Source organism: Xenia sp. Carnegie-2017, unplaced genomic scaffold (assembly GCF_021976095.1).
Source record: "Xenia sp. Carnegie-2017 unplaced genomic scaffold, XeniaSp_v1 HiC_scaffold_16, whole genome shotgun sequence".
Taxonomy (NCBI): domain Eukaryota; kingdom Metazoa; phylum Cnidaria; class Anthozoa; order Malacalcyonacea; family Xeniidae; genus Xenia; species Xenia sp. Carnegie-2017.
The window spans coordinates 12874289-12893930 of NW_025813469.1; the positions used below are offsets into that span (position 1 = coordinate 12874289).

At 35.0% G+C, this 19642-nt stretch overlaps 3 protein-coding genes and 1 long non-coding RNA gene across 6 annotated transcripts in view; all 4 read left to right on the plus strand.

Annotated features, from left to right (window-relative positions):
* Window positions 1-2385: 2385 nt before the first annotated feature.
* Window positions 2386-3841, plus strand: LOC124436698. Its single transcript, XR_006945441.1, has 2 exons — window positions 2386-2701; window positions 3021-3841. It is a non-coding gene; the product is annotated as an uncharacterized LOC124436698 (long non-coding RNA).
* Window positions 3842-6281: 2440 nt separating this feature from the next.
* Window positions 6282-8862, plus strand: LOC124436295 (TNF receptor-associated factor 3-like). The gene has a single exon (XM_046986212.1). It carries the CDS (start codon window positions 6527-6529, stop codon window positions 7865-7867), a length of 1341 nt encoding a protein of 446 aa, XP_046842168.1. The 5' UTR covers window positions 6282-6526; the 3' UTR covers window positions 7868-8862.
* On the plus strand, window positions 7908-8609 carry LOC124436105 (gigaxonin-like). Its single transcript, XM_046986033.1, has one exon. It carries the CDS (start codon window positions 7908-7910, stop codon window positions 8607-8609), a length of 702 nt encoding a protein of 233 aa, XP_046841989.1.
* A 65-nt stretch (window positions 8863-8927) lies between the features above and the next one.
* Window positions 8928-19642, plus strand: part of LOC124436296 (phagosome assembly factor 1-like) — an 81185-nt gene continuing 70470 nt past the window's right edge. For all 3 annotated transcript variants that reach the window (XR_006945286.1, XM_046986214.1, XM_046986213.1), the window contains exons 1-16: window positions 8928-9123; window positions 9232-9314; window positions 9405-9488; window positions 9630-9673; window positions 10278-10357; window positions 10593-10672; window positions 10910-11019; window positions 11217-11329; window positions 11807-11883; window positions 13890-13946; window positions 14342-14425; window positions 15048-15130; window positions 15287-15342; window positions 15728-15774; window positions 15874-15932; window positions 16012-16084. Coding sequence is in view for 2 of the 3 variants with exons in the window: in XM_046986214.1 (XP_046842170.1) it covers window positions 9060-9123; window positions 9232-9314; window positions 9405-9488; window positions 9630-9673; window positions 10278-10357; window positions 10593-10672; window positions 10910-11019; window positions 11217-11329; window positions 11807-11883; window positions 13890-13946; window positions 14342-14425; window positions 15048-15130; window positions 15287-15342; window positions 15728-15774; window positions 15874-15932; window positions 16012-16084 (1194 nt within the window). In the remaining variant the exon portion in view is untranslated. The remainder of the gene's footprint in view (window positions 9124-9231; window positions 9315-9404; window positions 9489-9629; window positions 9674-10277; window positions 10358-10592; window positions 10673-10909; window positions 11020-11216; window positions 11330-11806; window positions 11884-13889; window positions 13947-14341; window positions 14426-15047; window positions 15131-15286; window positions 15343-15727; window positions 15775-15873; window positions 15933-16011; window positions 16085-19642) is intronic.

Sequence of the window (19642 nt, forward strand, 5' to 3'; positions counted from 1 at the left end):
ATGTCGGAAAAATGTTTTGAAAGACAAACTCTTGTTGCATTTATAGCCAACAAAAATTACAGTAAATTTATCGTTAAAATTTGCATGAAATGAAGGCATTTGATTTGTGCAACCAGATTTTAACATTCAAACATGTAGACATTCAGTCACCGAAAATACGATGCTAAAGTGAAGAACGTTTAAAGTTATCCACGTGGACTTAGTTTAATCACCGTTTTTTTCTGTGATTGGCTACTGTTTGCTCAGACATGCAGTCGCCACCAAATAGTATTGCGCAGTGTAGATTATTTTCCGGTTGCTATTCGATTATCAACAAAAGTTGGAGTAAATCAATCACCATATTTTTTCACTTAGAACTAAATTAGAATTACGTTAATGCAAAATCTAATTCACCCAGTTTTTCGATTAGAGCTACGACGCTGTCAATGCAAATTCAAATACGATCCGATTCATACATATTTTTAAATAAAAGTATTTTCTGTTCGAAATGCCTTCATCGTGGGACTGGCCTTTTCTTGCGGAGATGATGCATTTCACTTTCAAACTCATTACACTTGCTAAACAATATATGCTTGAATGTTGCGTTTCATCAAAAATAAACTTTTCGAGATGCCTCAACTTTCACCAGCAAATTGTCAGTAATTGCTTAAACACGCAAACATTTTGTACTTCATTGATGTCAGCATGCGTTGCTTCTTGTGTACATGCACTCTTACTGAATGGGACTGTGATTTTGCTTGCGCGGTATCTTCGCATTTCGCAAAATGCGTAAACTATAAGCAAAATAATGAATGGTATTATTAATGAAATTTCTAAGATCCAACTGTTCGAATGTATATATAATTTCGTGACTATTGTATATTTATATGAGCTTCTTTAAGTCTTGCACCATGCAGTTATTTGTGCGATAGTCAAATCATCAATTTTAATTTGCAGTATACAGTATTTACCCTGTGTGCAGCAAAACGTAGAGTGTGGTATACTTCATGCAGTGTAAAGACTACAAACATGAGGAGACAAATCAAAGTTGCCGCACATCCTTTGACGTTATTGCTATTGAAAGAACTTTATTTTAGAGGAACAATATTCTTATACATAGCATTTAATTAACTGCATACGATTATTTTTTAAATAACTACACTGTATACACAAAACTTCCTATACCAATTAAACTGCAATCGCATGAATCTTTCCTTTTATAAATGTATTTCAAATCTTCTACAAAACTGTAAACTCTCCAAAGTAATATCTTTCATAAGTTTTGGATATTTTGCATGGCAGCGTTTGAAGCGAGCAATTACCTTAATTTAAACTAAAGACTAACTTTAGCTGTACTTTAATGTCACATTTAGTTCAAACTGCTTAAAACAAATAAATATGAAATAAAGTTAAAGTGACTATGACACAAATTTTTTTATTGTCTTAGATAAAGGATCTTAGATAAAATTGTAGTGGATTTTTTTAACATTAATGTCTGCATCACAGTTTAGGGAATAAAATGTAGATCCATTTCGTGTGCCACTGTCTGTTGTATATTTGATTCGATTACTGGCTTCCGTTGCTTTTTTATTGTAATGAGTTGAGCTGTTCGTACAGTTCCAATTCTCTAATTTTCAATGTTCTTATTTTTGTTTACACCAAACATACATACAACATCTAGACAAGAGTCATCACATAAAAATGGTTAAGCGAATGTTTACTTCAAGAACTTCAAGAATGTACTCAAGCTTAACTTCAAGAATGTACTCAAGCTTAACTTGTATGTAATGCAAAAGCTACCAATACTAAATTCAAAGCTCCAGCTAAGCTTTTGCTCATTTTGTTTCTTTCACGCCTAAGATTATGAGAATTGATTATTTTTCTGTTATGTCCGTTTTCATGTGATGGAAACGAAGAGCAAAACACTTGATGCGTCTCTAATAATAGTCATGAGAGACTTCCGCTCACGAATATTTTCAAAATAACTACAGTGTTACACAAACCTTCCTATAGCAATTAAACTGCAATCGCATGAATCTTTCCTTTTATGAGCTTCTTTAAGTCTTGCACCATGCAGTTATTTGTGTGATAGTCAAATCTTCAATTTTAATTTGCTGTATACAGTATTTACATTGTGTGCAGCAAAACTTAGAGTGTGGTATACTTCATGCAGTGTAAAGACTACAAACATGAGGAGGCAAATCAAAGTTGCCGCACATCCTTTGACGTTATAGCTATTGAAAGAACTTTATTTTAGAAGAACAATATTCTTATACATAGCACTTAATTGACTGGATACAAATTTTTTCAACTAAGGCCTGTTTTATACGTCGCATTTTACTTGAGTCGAATGCATTCAAAACAAAAGACACCGATTTTATCTCATTTTCTTTTGTCTCACAACAGTCGTGTTTTGATTAAATTTTTATTTTTCAAAGTTCTGATTTTCGTATCCACTATAGAATACAATATCCAGATGTGTGTGGTATTGGCTGCGCATGTGATGCTTTAGACATCAAAGGTCTGTTTCAACAAAGAAACTAAGAAGCACTCAAAAAAATTACATATCATAAATATGAATAGGCTAAAATAAAACGCAATCCTGTAGGTACTTAAAGCTTTGCGATTGATCGCAATTCGCAACGTCCGTGGCTAGTTTGTACATTAAACATTTGCTGTATCTTAAAGAAGAAAGAGCAAGTTCATATACGTTTTTATTGAGGTGAGTGCTATTCGTTTTGAGGAAAGGCTGAGAGCTAACTCTTTGATGTGAGGCATGTGCACACAATTTTTTCTTCAGTATTTCACATTCGTACATTATTTAAAGAATAGTTTTTAATGATAGCTTAATCATAAAAATTTCGTTTTGTCTTTCAAAAATATATACTGGAAGAATTTTTAGTAGTTAACGGGAGCAAAGATTTTTGATACATTTTGAAATAGTCTATCCAAGTCTTCAACACAGTAATGGTAAATAGTGGTAATGTTGATACAATGCGGATCATACTACCTACTCTGTTGTTTCTCGTAAATTTTGCTAGATATCAAAGTTAATCTTTCGAAATCATGAAGATTTATTGCGATGAAAAGGAAATCAAGCCGACAGCTATAATGACTTTCGAAAAAATGGACCGTCTGTACCGTGAGAAGGAAGGCAAGCTTTTGTACATCCAAGGTTCCCGCACTTATGATACCCTCCGTTATGGAAAGAATGATTCCAAACTTCCTTTCGAGTTCACTTTCACCGATAGATTCAACCATAAATGGAAAGTTGTGATAAACAAGCAAGATGACGTCGTCAACATGTTCATACCTTGTGGTACTCAAATGCTATGGTACGGCGCCGATCAGAGTCCAACAAGAACTGGTACCGACGCTCAGACCAACTGGGCCCAAGTTGAGTTTAGTTGGCAAGATAAGACGTACCTCCGCCGTATCACGCTGGTGTCAGAATCGCCTTTACAGCTTACAAAGATGACCGAAACGGAGAATGGAATGTCGATAATCAACGTTGGAACGACATCCTTGATTTAACAAAGAAAGGAACTGAGGTAACAGGAGCGATCATTGATCAAGTTGAGAAAGTTAAAGGAATGGCATGAATCCTTGTTTTTTGGTATTGAACTGTATTCTCGAAATAGACTGCAGTGTTTTTCCTGGAAACAATAGACATTAGTGTAGTTAACACAACTTTTTGTTCTTATATGTGGATTTCATGTATGAAAACCTCTCATTTAGTATTAAATCTTTACATTGAAACTTTTACAAAAAGTACAGTTGCAAAAGATTGAAACTGCATAATTAAGTTTGTATTTTTACGTATCTTTTGTAATACTAAAGTTAATAAATTCAGAGTGTCGAACAGCTTTTCAATAATTCATCTATTCTAAAGGTTAATTCTTTATTCGTAGCTAATCAGATAAGTTACTTCAAGGTTCTTGTCTACATCGATTGATGTAAAGACAATTAAGACATACAAAAGGGCATGTATAATAATTGCAATTGTTTGGTATTAGAAATCTTTAGTATTGGATTGATTCTTTAGCTAAAGTATTACGCATTTTACGAGCAAAAGCCCTGTTACATTCAGTTAAACGGCATTCACAAGCCCCAAAGCGTGCTGACAGCAATGAAACGTAAAATGTGTGTATTGAAGGCATTTGCTGACAATTTGTAGGTAAAAGTTGTGAGGTTTCAGAAAGTTTATTTTCTGATGACGCATGATATTCAAACAATAATTGCTTTACTGGTGTCATGACTCATGTGTTTAAAACGAAATGCAACAGACGGTCTTCCAGAAGATCCTGGCCATAGTTGCGAAAACTATCAATGTTATTGCACACTATGAAACTCTTGAAACGATGAAGTCATTGTTTTATAAAGATTGCTTTACAATGTTTTTACGACAAGAGGATAGTATTGTAAACAGGAATGTGAGAGCGAAATGCTGCCAAGCGAACGAAGCTGTAAAATTTAATTTAACAACGATGTCAAAAACACTCAAAACGTAAAATTACAAAACAAGTTTGTAAGACATAATATGTGTAAAATTAAGCTTCGGATTTTAAAAGAGGAATAGTGAAAGCACTATAAAGCAAACACAAAGCATCTTAATCGACTTCCAAAGGCGCTAAGAACAACGGGAGTTAGACCCGATCGTTAAACAAGACAATTCGTCGTTTAGCCAGGAACAATTTTAAATCTTGGCCAAAAAAGGGTGTTTAAAACTGTAACTACACTGTAAGAAATGATTGGTAAAAATAACCATATGATTGGTTACAGCAACCATAAAAATATTAGTTAAAGTGGTTAAATGCATCTGATGAACCTGAAATTGTCTCATGAACCTGAAAAATTGTCTCATGAACCTGAAAAATTCAAGTGACTCAACGGGATTCGAACCCATCGATTGTTGGCTGGTCATGGTTTTTGGTATAAACATTTCTTCAATGTCTTTTATATAGAGCCCTCCAATGCCGATTCAATGTTTCTAGGGTAACTGCTATGCAGAATCTGTTCAAGTTTTGAGGGCATCAGGAAAAGTAACAGGTCTTCTGTTTAAACTTGTGGGAGAAGGTATGGATGACACTAACACTCAGTATGACTCACTCACTCAACATTTCCACCCTTCACTCAACGTTGTCCCACCCTTCACTCAACGTTGTCCCACCCCTTCACTCAACGTTGTCCCACCCTCACTCAATGTTGTCCACCTTCACTAACGTTGTCCCACCCTTCACTGTTGTCCACCCCTTCACTTGTTGTCCCACCTTTACTCCATTTTGTCCACCCACTCCATTGTCCATCCTTTCCTCAACGTTGTCATTACCTCATCCCTTTACTCAACGTTGTCCACCTTTCTCAACATTGTCCACCCCTTCCATTGTCCCCTTCACTTTGTCCACCTTCACTCCACGTTGTCCATTCCTCCATTCCTTTTCCACTCGTTGTCCACCCTTCCATTTTGTCCATTCCACTTCCATTGTCCACCCTTCCATTTATTGTCCATCCTTTCCTTTGTCCATTCCATCCTTCCATTTGTCCACTCCATTTGTTGTCCATTGTCCACTTTATTCCTTTTGTCCACCCTTCACTCCATTCCACTCCATTCCACCCTTCACGTTGTCCACCCTTCACTTCCACCCTTCACTCTTGTCCACTTTTTGTCCACCCTCACTCATTGTCCCACCCTTGTTGTCATTCACCTCATCTCCTTTACTTTCATCCACCCTTCACACAACGTTGCTCATTACCTCATCTCCTTTACTCAACATTGTCCACCCCTTCACACAACGTTGCTCATTACCTCATCCCCTTTACTCAATATCACCTCGCTCTTACATAGTCATTATTTAATTTCCGTCACGTTGTTCAGTGAATATATTTCACTACTTTTCATTTAAACATTTTTCATCACCTTTTCCCATTTCTATACGTTAAAAAATTTCTTCCTTCAGGAAACAGCTTCGGTACATTACTTCGCTACATTTTATCAGTGTTTTAAGCATTGAAAGTGAGGAAGTGCAAATTAAGCCTCAATTTCGATGACACTCCACCTAGATTGCACAGCAGACGTCATCAAACAGCGCGATTTTGGGTCAATGCGAGTAAAGACGTCATACTGTATTGTTTTACCCTCTAGCCGGCCATATCCTCAAGAAGTCTGTATCTCAAACAAAGGTAAATCCGGGCCTGATTACAGGGAAAGATAGCGCTCCAGTTTTATTCATTTTAATGATTATTTTGAAACTCAATGCGTAAACCGTATGGCATGGGGGTGAGTGGGGTGGCAGAGGAGGCAGGTCCTTTTGGTGTTGCGGTTCTGTTCAGTTTAGTGGTTCCGCTCTTCCGGGTTTGTCGCTTCTAGCTCAGAGTTGTTTTCCTCCTAATCTCAAGTGAACTCAATCGATGAACTTTCATCGTTTGGCCAAAAACGAATGAAAGCGATTATAAATTTTAACGTTTCGCTGGTTTATCTTTTGATCGGATAATTTCGTCTCTTTGCGAAGGAATTTTGATATTGAATTATTTGTAAATCTATTGAGGAATGGCCGTCCGTCCAAATGATTACGAAAGTGGATACGAAGAATCGAGATTTAAGACTGCTGTTGATGAAAACTTTTATTGTTCAATTTGTTTCAACGTTGTTAAGGAAGCCAGAATGTGTCAGCATAACGAACACATCTTTTGTCGTTCTTGTATTGAAGAACATCTACGAGTTAATGCACAAAGATGTCCTCAATGTCAAGAGCGTTTGACTGCAGCTACCCTTCATCCAGCGCGTGTTATAAATAATATGATTTCTAAGTTAAAGATCAATTGCAACTACGCTAATCGTGGTTGTCCTGAATTTATAAATGTGGAAGATCTTGAAAAACATGTTAAAAATTGTGGCTTTGCTCCAGTGTTGTGTTCTAATGAGCGTTGTGACAAGGAGATAAACAAACGAGACAAGATTAAACATGAAACTGAGTTATGTGAATATAGAAAGACTGCTTCTCACTACTTTGAAGAGATTAAAAAAATGTTTCAACAAAGTTTTAAAGATCAAGATGACAAAGTCAAAATGCAAATTAATGAAATAATTCGAGTAAATAGAAAAATGGATGAAGATAGGGCTGAAATGCATCGAAAATTTACTAATGTATGTGGTCAATATGTTGAAATACGTAAAGAAATGATGGAATCAAGGAAAGAAATAAAAGAAGTTCAACAAAATCTTTCTACTGTGACCAAAGAAATGATGGAATCAAAGAAAGAAATAAAAGATGTTCAACAAAATCTTTTTACAGTGAACCAAATAATGATGGACTCAAGGAAAGAAATGATGGAATCAAAGAAAGAAATAAAAGATGTTCAACAAAATCTTTTTACAGTGAGCCAAATAATGATGGAGTCAAGGAAAGAAATGATAGAATCAAAGAAAGAAATGATGGAATCAAAGAAAGAAATAAAAAATGTTCAACAGAATTTTTTTGCAGTGAGCAAAATAATGATGGAATCAAGGAGAGAAATGATGGAAGTAAAAAATGAAATAAAAAATGTTCAACAGAATCTTTTCACAGTGACCAAAGAACTGATGGAGTCAAAGAAAGTAATGCTGGAATCAAGAGTGCCTACAAAAGATGTTCAACAAAATCTTTTTACAGTGACCAAAGAAATGGAAAAAATGAAAGCCACAATGCTTCTAATGTTTGAAAAGATAAATAAGCAACTAGATCAAACATTGATATCACCAATTAGTAAAATGATAAACGTAGTAACCAGGGATATTTTGGTTGCTGGAGGCTCCTTAAAGAGTGTTGAAATATTTTCTTGCAAGGAAACAAAATGGTTTAATATTGCAACAATGGAAAATGAACACTGGTGGGTCATCATTCATTTATAATGATAATTTATTTGTTGTTGGAGGATTTGGCTGCAAGTCAATGGAAACTTTGAATCTTAAACAGATACCCTTGACTTGGAAGACATTTTCTGGAGAGTTTCCTTATAAATGTAAGGGTCATCAAACTGTTGTTTGTAAACAACATATCCTTTTCATTGGAGGACACATTGTTGGCAAAGGAAAATCTGATCTTATCTATGAAATACGAATTACAGGTACAACATCTCATGTTTTTAAAGAGTTGTGTCATATGCCTGAATCACGAAAGAACCATGGAGCTGAGGCTGTTGATGATAAAGTTCTTATATTTGGAGGATGGGGAAAAGATAGCAAAGTTTTATCCAGTGTTTTGGAGTTTGATCAAAGGACTCTTACATTTAAGCAAATGCCTCCATTACCTCATCCATTGGCTGGAATGGCAACAGTTCAATGGAGAGATCAAGTTGTTCTTCTTGGAGGTTATGATGGAAGAGAAAAGTTGAACAGTGTTTTCATGTATGACAGTAAGACAGGTACCATTACAGTCCTACCATCCATGTTGGAAAAAAATCGATGTTGTGCAGTTATAACAGATGATACAATTGTTGTCATGGGAGGTATGAGTGATGAAGGTAATTATCTTAAATCAGTAGAGTGTTTCAAAATGGGAAGCAGTTCTTCATGGACATATCTTCCTTCAATGAATGAAACACGTGAAGAAGCCATTGCTGAAGTTTTACCCTTTGGTCAAGAGTATGTATAAGCAAGAAAACTGACTGAACTCCTTTACGATAAATAAGTTAAATATGTAAACGTTTAAGGTATATGTAACCATTGATACTTATGATAAACTGTTGGAGTGGTGAGCAACTTCTATATGAAGTGATGATTAAGTTTTTAGATAATGGTATATAGTTTTTTAATTTTTGTGAATTTTTATTCTCCAATTTACGGGGAATTACATGTTTTTTTCCTGGAAATTGATAAAACGAAATATTGAATAATTGAAAACAATATCTCACTGATCTCTATGATATATTCAAGCCAGGAGTAATTACAACGCATGCGCTCAATATTGCCAAGTGTTAATCAAAACAACGAAAATGGCGATGTAAATACGGTGATATAATGTCAAATCAATGTGCCAAATGAATTTTCAGCCGTTCTTTTTTTCTTAAATTCCCCAAAACCTACAGTAAAGATTGTCTGAATCATGCTGGATCTTGAGGTTGTTCCTGAACGCTCCCTTGGCAACGGAGAATGGGAATTTGTTCTTGGTAGTTTAATATATGAACGTTTGAGAACTGTCGTATTTAATGTTGTTGATTTTTCATTTTTGCAAATATGATATCCACAATGAACCTCGAAATACGTTAAAATCCTAGGAATGCCCGTATCGCAGTGTGTTCAAATATTAAAAAGACAATGTACAGTGATAAAGTCTGTACAAGTTATCTATAGTGAAGCGGTATGGCGATGATTTGTGTTTTAGTCGAATTTTGTTCACTTTATATCGTTTTTATATTGTCTATTAATCGGTTTGCTCTTGTCTTTACAGAATCCACTGGCAGTAGATCTCATCCTTAAACTTCCAGATGATGGCATTTGTTTAAAGTTTGATTCATCAGATCAAAGACTCAAGGTATTTACTGCACAAATTTGAATGGTAAATTTCAACTGTTGTTAGTTAACCGCAACCTTTCTGTTGTCTTCTCTGTTACTTTAATGTGAAACATGTTCACGCCACATTATGACATTGTATATTTTTATCGAAAATTTTAAGATCATTGAAGTTTATCACATGAAGAAAGTCAAACTGAAATATTGGTAAAGTCTGTTTTATTTTGGTTATTATAGACCACACTCTCTTATGTAAACAATATAAAGTAAATGGTTTGAACCTGGGAGTATCGTTACATGTTTGTAGATGTAGATCGTCCAGGTTGGTATAGTACTGAGAAGAACTGTTTTTGTTGTTGTTGAGTGACGTTTTGACAACCTTAGCGGTAGTCATCTTCAGAGTCAAAAGAATTGTCGAAATGTCAGTCAACAACAACAAAAACAGTCCTTCTCAGGACTATACCAACATGGACAATCTACATTTACAAACATAAACAATATAAAAAATAATATTTATTGAGTTCTCCACAAAGAGACCTTTCAGAACCAATTTCAAACAAAACAACACAACCAAAATTACTTCATTTGGTGATGAATTTATTAGTAAAATTATCTAATTAACCGGGAGCTATAAACATGTTGGTTGTATAATTATTCCCAATTCTTTGAATGCATTTCCTGCACATTTGTTGATGAAAACTTTTGTCCCTTCAATCCAATTAAATGCCTTTCTCAACATTTTAACAAGCTGTCGAAGTAAGATTTGCATTATTCAAAACAAATCTTTTTTTGTATTTCATGGACATTCTAGTGGTGGGCATTTCAACTCACCTCACCTTGAGCCCACAATCGATCAGATCGACCAATCATTTGGGGCCACACATCCTGGAGGTAGAAACATCCTTTACCTTCCACTCGGTGGCAGAGCAAACTCAATAATTGGGGGAGGGGAGGCACACATGTGCATGTTCTGTTGTATTAAACTCATTTGAAGTCCATTGTTAACACATGCACTTATGAATTTTTGCCCCCCCCCCCTCCAACTAATGAGTTTTCTACGCCACTCCTTCTATTGATGTGTTTATTAATAACTAGCAATGATAACTTCCATATTTTTATCTACAAGTTTATGATTCAAGTCATCAGTTGTTCGAGTTAACTTTCAGAGGAGTCTCGTTTACCTTTCCAATTGACTCAAAATTTGAGGTTTGTTTCATTGAACCAACATTTTTTATAATTTCATTGTTAAATATGTGTTTATGCAAAATTTATGTTCATTTTAATCTCAACAAACTGAATATTTACACTATGTTAGTGCTCTGTGAAAGACATGAAAAGTATTTCTTTGTTTTTCCCGACATGATTGTCATAACTTTGTTATAGTTTAAACTGTATTTAATATTTTTCTGTCAAGATTTTATGCACCACAAATTTTGTTTATAGCCTGACTTTGTTCATGGTCTTGGTTCACTTCGGTTTTCTTCTGGACCTGGAGCACCAGTCGTTTCAAAGATGAGCATCTATAGTGGAAACAGCTTGACCAACAAAACCAAGTATGTTGTCTGTCTGAGGATCACTTTGAAATAAAGTCGAAAATTTACAGTTCACTTCTCGTCTTGTTTTGATGCATATTTTGCAATCTCAAGATGTCTTGCTTCTTTGGAATTTGTTTTATACTATATTTCTTTAAATTGTCGGCTGGTCATGGTTTTTGGTATAAACAGTTCTTCAATGTTCTTTTTTTATATAGAGCCCCTCCAATGCCGATTCAATGTTTCTATGGTAACTGCTATGCAGAATCTGTTCAAGTTTTGAGGGCATCGGGAAAAGTAACAGGTCTTCTGTTTAAACTCGTGGGAGAAGGTATGGATGTCACTAACACTCAGTATGATCTCACCCTCTTCAACTCAACATAATCTCACTCTCTTTACTCAACATTGTCCCACCCCTTTACTCAACGTTACTCATTACCTCATATCCTTTACTCAACATTGTCCCACCCCTTTACTCAACTTTACTCATTACCTCATCCCCTTTACTCAACATTGTCCCACCCTTCTTTCATTCTTGTCCACCACGTTATCCACCCCTTTACTCAACGTTGCTCATTACCTCATCCCCTTTACTCAACATTATCCCACCCCCTTTACTCAACATTCTCCCACACCTTCACTCAACGTTGCTCATTACCTCATCCCCTTTACTCAATATCACCTCGCTCTTACAAAGTCATTATATAATTTCCGTCACGTTTTTCAGTAAATATATTTCAGTACTTTTCATTTAAACATTTTTCATCATCTTTTCCCATTTCTATACGTTAAAAATTTCTTTCTTCAGGAAACAGTTTCGGTACATTACCAGACCTGAATAAAAAGGTCGTTGAAAGAACGGTTTCATTTGGAGACACATGTCAAGTACGTAGACTTTATTATTTTGCAACAAATGTTTCTTCTTTTATTCCAATAGCATAGATCTCCTGTAGGTAAATAAGTTTACTGAACTGACATACTTTTCGGGAGTGTGTTAGAAACTTCACAAACCACAAATACCCATGCGACCAATTGTATCATTCTGTGTTCGCCTACTTACGAACTCTCGAAGTACTTGACTGACACACTGCAACCACTTGCAAACAAATCAAAACACAAGCTACAATCCACTGAAACTTTCATTAACAAATACTGGACAACTATGTACTAGTGTCTTTTGATGTGAATTCACTGTTCACCAGTATTCCACTTAATCTGGCACTTACTTGTACAAAAACCCTCGTTACAAACACCACGGACGCACCGCCATTACCGACAGAAGATATTATGGAGCTACTGGAGCTCTGCCTCACCTCGACTTACTTCCAGTAGAAAGGTACACACTACAAACAATTACATTGGACAGCAATGGGCTCTCCCGTTTCTGTTGTAGTTGCTGAAATTGTAATGCAATCTATAGAGGAACGGGCGCTCACGACTTACAAACATGCACTACCTTTTTGGTTTCGCTACGTAGATGACACAATCACAGCACTACATGCAGACAAAATTGATGACTTCCATACTCACATCAACAAACAGAACAGCCACATACAATTTACCAAAGATGTCGAAGAAAACGGAACTCTTCCTTTTCTCGACTGTTTGGTAAAACATGACAATCAAAAACTACGAATAACAGTTTATTGCAAGCCAACACATACTGACCGACTACTAGACCAATCATCTTACAACCCTACATCACACAAAGCCACCACAATCAGAACATTAAAAAGATTTTGACTCTGAAGATGACTACCGCTAAGGTTGTCGAAACGTCAGTCAACAACAACAAAAACAGTCCTTCTCAGGATTATACCAACTTGGACGATCATCATTTACAAACATGTAACGATACTCCCGGGTTCAAACCATTTACTTTATCACGAAAACAACTATCTCAAACGTGTTTTTGACAAAAACAACTATAACTCTGACTTTATCAAACGCAGCACTTACAAACCCAACGAACCCAACGAAACGAACAACTCAGTGACAACAGCAACGATACCTTACATCAAAGGTACGTCTGAGACTATCTCGCGTATCTTACGACCATACAACATACGTGTCGCACATAAACCAATCACAACGTTACGACAAGTACTAACGAACATAAAGGATGAAGAACAACCCAACGAACGACAAGGTGCAGTTTATAAAATAAACTGCTCCGACTACCACGCCTCCTATATCGGGGAAAGTGGCAGGAACTTAAACATAAGACTTACTGAATACAAACGAGCTACTAAGAAACAAGACAAAACTAATCACATTGCCGAACATCAACGAATCACAAAGCACAACATTGACTGCGACTCGGCATAATGCATTACTTACAGTACTGACTATAGACAACGGCTTACGTTCGAAAGTTGGTATACCAACTTGGAACAAACCCCCCTAAACAGATCACAGCAATTACCGGCATCTTACAAACGACTTATTCACAATACAAACAAACTATCAACTAAAAACATTACACTTCACACTAATTCACAATGACAATACACAATTGACACCCACACATTACAACGAAAAACATCACACCTAAATCACACATCACAACTAAAAATATTTCACTTGACAATAATTCACACTAATTCACAATGACAATACACATTTCCTGTACACACAATACAATGACGTAAGAACCAGATAACAAATACGGCTAACCTGACGTTTACTCCTCATTTGACTCTGAAGATGACTACCGCTAAGGTTGTCGAAACGTCAGTCAACAACAACAAAAACAGTCCTTCTCAGGGCTATACTAACCTGGACGATCTACATTTACAAACATGTAACGATACTCCCGGGCTCAAACCATTTGCTTTAGTGTGTTAGAAGCTACTGAAAAACAATAATTTGTACAAAATTTTCCATTTCAGGATGTCATGACGTGTTTTGGTTCACCTTGTAAAGTATTTTATAAAGCTGAAGATAAGGTGAATGTTTAGCAAAAGTTTCAGTAGAGGCTTTGACGTAAGAAGCTTTTTTAGTTAGCATTCAAGCAGTTTATTTGGTTGCAAGACGTCTATCAGGCGTTCACTAGGTGTTACTGGAGAACAGTGTTTTGAGAAATAGCTCAACAAAATTTACGGCAGTCACGCGTGATTTATGTAATCTCGCGATAGTACAGAAAAATCCCGATATTAATCTTGGGCTTACATTCGATTGTCCATACCTTCTCGTATTATCGATTTAAAATCTGTTATTTTGTTTATTTGACTGTAACGCTGCATACACTACTGCTGTTTTTTATTATAATTTCCGATTAATAATTTTGATGTTTTTTTATGTGCATTATAGCAATATCGTCTTCTCCATCTTTTTTCTCTAGATGCGTATCCATTCTCCCTATACATACAAACTTGATCAATCAAATAGCTCCGACTATTTCTTCAACTACTTTACACTTGGTGTGGTAAGTCGTGAATTTTAGTCTTGGGCCTTTTACTTCCTATTGTGAACAATTGAAGAGTAAATTTTGCTTAATTTCTTTCATCCTGTGATCTTGTCTTTTACTTATTGTTGAAAACATGTTCTGAATCATAAGCGTCTTTTTTATGTAATACATCCATGTTTGTGGGGAAGGCCGGGGAGAGAGAAAGGTTACATGTCAACTACATTTACCCAGGGTCATCGAGAAGAGAGGGGTGAAGTTGTTTATATCTCTCTGTGTTTGTTAATGGTCATATTTCGAAGAAAAGTTTTCCAGACGCGTAGGTTAAAATAAATCATAAAGGCTCATTTCAAATTCAACATACTTTTTCAACTAAGCTCTTGGTTAGAAATTCCTAAATCTTCAATGGGATGTGCTCAAGAGTATTATGAAATGGAAATATATTTTTAGTAAAACGTTCTAACCTTCTCTGGATCTTCTAAAGAAATTTTCTTCGATTTGGAGAGTTGAATGTGCAAGCCATCCTGAGAAACTCTTGAAACCTTTTTTACTCCCCTCCCTACAATGAAACTAAGAGTTAAAAATGATTAGTCGAAATGGCGTTCTTTCTAGGAGGGTTTTTAGTATTTTATTTCTTTTGTAGGACATTTTATTCGATGCGTCATCTCATAAAGTAAAGAAAATGATTTTACACACAAACTTTCCTGGTCATTACAATTTCAACATGTTAGTGTGTCAAATATCTTGACTAATTAATCATTATGTTAAAATATTAATAATCATGAATGACTTACACGTAGTCTGTATAAATTACCTTGCCTTGACTAATGTAATGGATTTTGAATGCTCGCAATGATTGTAAATATGGATTTTATGATATAGGTACCATCGCTGTCAGTTTGTCATCAACATTACTCGTCCTCAAAAGAGTGAACTTGGTAAGAAATCAAAAAAACGCTATGTTGTAGTCAGTCAAGTGTATGTTATACTGTAGTGAGTCATAGAGAAGTGTATGTTATACTGTAGTCAGTCATCGAGAAGTGTATGTTATACTGTAGTCGGTCATAGAGAAGTGTATTTTTTACTGTAGTCAGTCATAGAGAAGTGTATGTTATACTGTAGTCAGTCATAGAGAAGTGTATGTTATACTGTAGTCAGTCATAGAGAAGTGTATGTTATACTGTAGTCAGTCATAGAGAAGTGTATGTTATACTGTAGTCAGTCATAGAGAAGTGTATGTTATACTGTAGACAGTCATAGAGAAGTGTATGTTTATACATGTTGTCTTTACAATGCGCGTACCCTTTTTTATCTTTTGTCTAGTTGATTTAGGACAAGAAGAACAGTTTGAAATCAATCCCTGTACCAAGGTATTTACATATATTTCACTCAGATGTATGTTTTACTAATGTACTTATATGGTATTAAAAATATCTCTTGTGTGAGCTCATTACTTTTTTATATTACAGTGGGATTGTGTACAAAACTTTTTGGGAAAAACAGTAGAAGCACCAGTTGTTGTAAACAGGTATTCCTAACTTGTTTACACCATCTTTATTTTCAATCATATTATACACCACCTACTATGTATAACTCTTCGTTTTAAGATCTTCGACAACGAACACCTCGAATCCTTTTGGCTCAACTTTCTGTTATTGTCTTCAACATATGATCTTTGAGGTGATATTTTGTTTTGACCAGCAGAGGCTGGTTTATATTTTTTAAACTTCGAGTTTCGTTCTGTAATGATGTATTTAGGTTTTAGTATCAAGTTTCTGTAGTTAGAACTCCGAGCTTGTTTTTTTTGTTGCAAAACAAAAATGAAACGAAGGATATTCGTTTTATTTTTGCAAAATTTCATCTTGGAAAATTTTTCGAAATAATTGTTTTTGAAAACCATTCCAGTGGCTGCCATCTATTTATTACTTTCATACGTAGATTCCAATTTCGCACACCTCAAAATTGAAATTCAACCACGACACCTATCGCATTTTCATTTGAAATACTTAGCAGTTACAGCCCTAAACATGGACTGTATTATTGATGACGTCAGTTCATATCAAGAATACAAAGTTCTCAGACATAAAATTTCCAGTTTTTCATTGTAAGTGGAAACTAGAAATGCAAAATTTTGTTGAAGCTTAATAATTGTTTGTCATATTTATGTCATTTTAGCCAGTTAATAGCAAGAAACTTACCACATTGCTTTCGTACAAGTATCAAGACAAATCTTAAATGAGTCACCTACAGTAATGGTGAAGTTTCCAAATTCTTGCAATTTTACAATGCATATAAAGTATGTCACGTTTTAAATTTTGCTGCGTATAATAATAATGGCAGTAATAACGAAAATTGATATTAGTTTGATGTAGTTTTAAGAAGTTCATTGAACTTAGTGTTATTGGGGTAAACCACTGGGTGCTAGCGCATTATGTGAACGCTACTTATGAAACATATTTACGTAGGGTGACTGTTTTGGGATAACCACTAATGGGGTTACCGTACCTCCATGTAAATAGTCTCTAAGAAAATTGCTTTTATATATTTCATTGGAAATAGTCAAAACAAATTCAACGCATAAGTTAATGATGTAAGCAAACAAGGTAATATATTTGAAAAATACCATTTATATAAATAACGTGTAAATATATAATTCTTAATCGGTGAGCAATGTTTGTGATAGACGTGTGCTGTATATAGTATTTTATGATACAACTTGCAATATACAGTTTATATATCATTAAAGTGAATTAGTGGAGAAATAATTTCTCGACAAGCTTTAAAGTTTTCAACATTTAACTTTACATATTTATCATCAAGTGTAAGCTACATAAATTTTTAGTAAGTTATTACGTTTGATGAACGTTTTCTTGCTTATACATACTTTTGTCCAATAGGTAAAACTTCGGCCATAGACAAGTGTCGTGGCTCGTTCATTGAAGAAAGATGTGTCCATGAAGAACTTTTTCCCATTTTAAAACAATCCACTGAATTTAGACTATTACCTTTATCATTCACACCTCCCATGACAACAATTGTATCATCTGTTATAACGGCACAACACCCACGTCTCTTTTCCAACATGGATGGTAAGACTGTAATCTTACCTTTTTTGCTGTCATACATGTTAACACTGTTCAATGCTTCTCTTCCATCATTACCTCCAAGAAGAACAACTTGATCTCTCCATTGAACTGTTGCCATTTCAGTCAATGGATAAGGTAATGGAGGCATTTCCTTAAATGTAAGAGTCCTTGGATCAAACTCCAAAACACTGGACAAAGCCTGCCAATCTTTTCCCAATCCTCCGAAAATAAGAACTTTATCATGAACAACAACAGCTCCATGGCCCCAACGTGGTTCAGGCATATGACACAACTCTTTTAAAACATGAGATGTTGTACCAGTAATCTTTATTTCACTGATCAAATCTGATGCTCCTTTCCAATAAATCTGTCCTCCAATGAAAAGGATTTGTTGTTTATAAACAACAGTTTGATGACCCCAATATTCATAAGGAAGCTCTGCAGGAAATGTCTTCCATGTGAAAGGAAACTGTTTAAAATTCAAAGTCTCTATTGACTTGCAGTTCTCTCCTCCAACAACAAATAAATTATCATTATAAATAAATGTTGAAGCATTGCTGTGCGCATTTTTCATTGATGCAATCTTAAACCATTTCTTCTCCTTCCATGAAAATATTTCAGCACTTGAGGAACCACGTGGGTAACCTCCAGCAACCAAAATATCACCTTTTACAGAGCTCATCACCATTTCAATTGATGATGGTAATGTTTGAACAAGCGGTTCATTTATATTCATCTTTTCCAACATTTGAAACATAACAGTTTTAATTTCTTTCATTTCTTTGGTCACTGCAGAAAGATTTTGTTGAACATCTTTTATTTCTTTCCTTGATTCCATCATTTCTTTGGTCACTGCAGAAAGATTTTGTTGAACATCTTTTATTTCTTTCCTTGATTCCATCATTTCTTTGGTCACTGTAGAAAGATTTTGTTGAACACAATTTATTTCTTTCCTCGATTCCATCATTTCTTTGGTCACTGTAGAAAGATTTTGTTGAACACAATTTATTTCTTTCCTTGATTCGTTCATTTCTTTGGTCACTGTAGCAAGATTTTGTTGAACATTTTCTACTTCTCTTCTAGATTCCTTCATCTCTTTCTGTATTTTTGTACACTGAGATGTCAATGGTTTCACTGATTCTTTTACTTCAATAAATTTTTCGTGTATTATCCTGCTTAAGTTGTTCATTTGCATTTCCATTTTGTCTTCAAAACTTCGTTGAAACATTTCGCTAATCTCTCGAAAGTCGTGAGAAGCAATCTTTCTGTATTCACATAATCCAGTTTCATGTTTAATCTTGTCTCGTTTGTTTATTTCCAGACCACAACGTTCATTAGAACACAACACTGGAGCAAAGCCACAATTTTCAACATGTCTTTCAAGATATTCGACATTTATAAATTCAGGACAACTACGACTGGCGTAGTCGCAGTTGATCTTTAACTTTGAAATCATATTATTTATAACACGCGCTGGATGAAGCGTAGCTACAGTTAAATCATCTTGACATTGAGGACATCTTTGTGCATTAACTCGTAGATGTTCTTCAATACATTCACGACAAAAATTGTGTTGATTATGGCACATTCTGGCATCTTTCATGACATTCAGACAAATGGAACAGTAAAAATTTTCATCAACAACAGTCTTAAATCTTGATTCTTCATATCCACTTTCATAAACATTAGGACGACAAGCCATTTCATACGTCTTCATATACAATTTAATATCAAAATTGTAGTACAGCTGTTAATGAGAAAATTCTTCACTTGAATGATACAAGGGTAAAACTTTCTTACAGTCTTACCTTACCTCAAAAGACAAAATTTTGATATAGGGCTATCAATTAAGTTCTATAAGACTCAATGGGGCTATCCCATATTTTACATTTACAACGCGTTCTGCGCATGTCGTGTTTCATGACGTTACAGCAGTAAAAAAACAAAAGTTCTGAGTCATCGCAATTTCTCCATATATTCTTATACAACAGCTAAAGACGATAGAAAAATTATATTACAACTTTTGCTTTTGAGGAAAACATTCTGAAATATTCTACATTAAAGGACACATGCAAGATAGAAGACAACTTTATTTTATTGTAATGCCTACGGCGTGAAAATAAGACGTACCAAATTTCAAAGTCGTCCGCAA

What these genes read in the sequence shown, in the direction of transcription:
- LOC124436295 (XM_046986212.1), top strand. Translation starts at nt 6,527, where the DNA reads ATGGCCGTCCGTCCAAATGATTACGAAAGTGGATACGAAGAATCGAGA.
- LOC124436105 (XM_046986033.1), top strand. Translation starts at nt 7,908, where the DNA reads ATGGAAACTTTGAATCTTAAACAGATACCCTTGACTTGGAAGACATTT.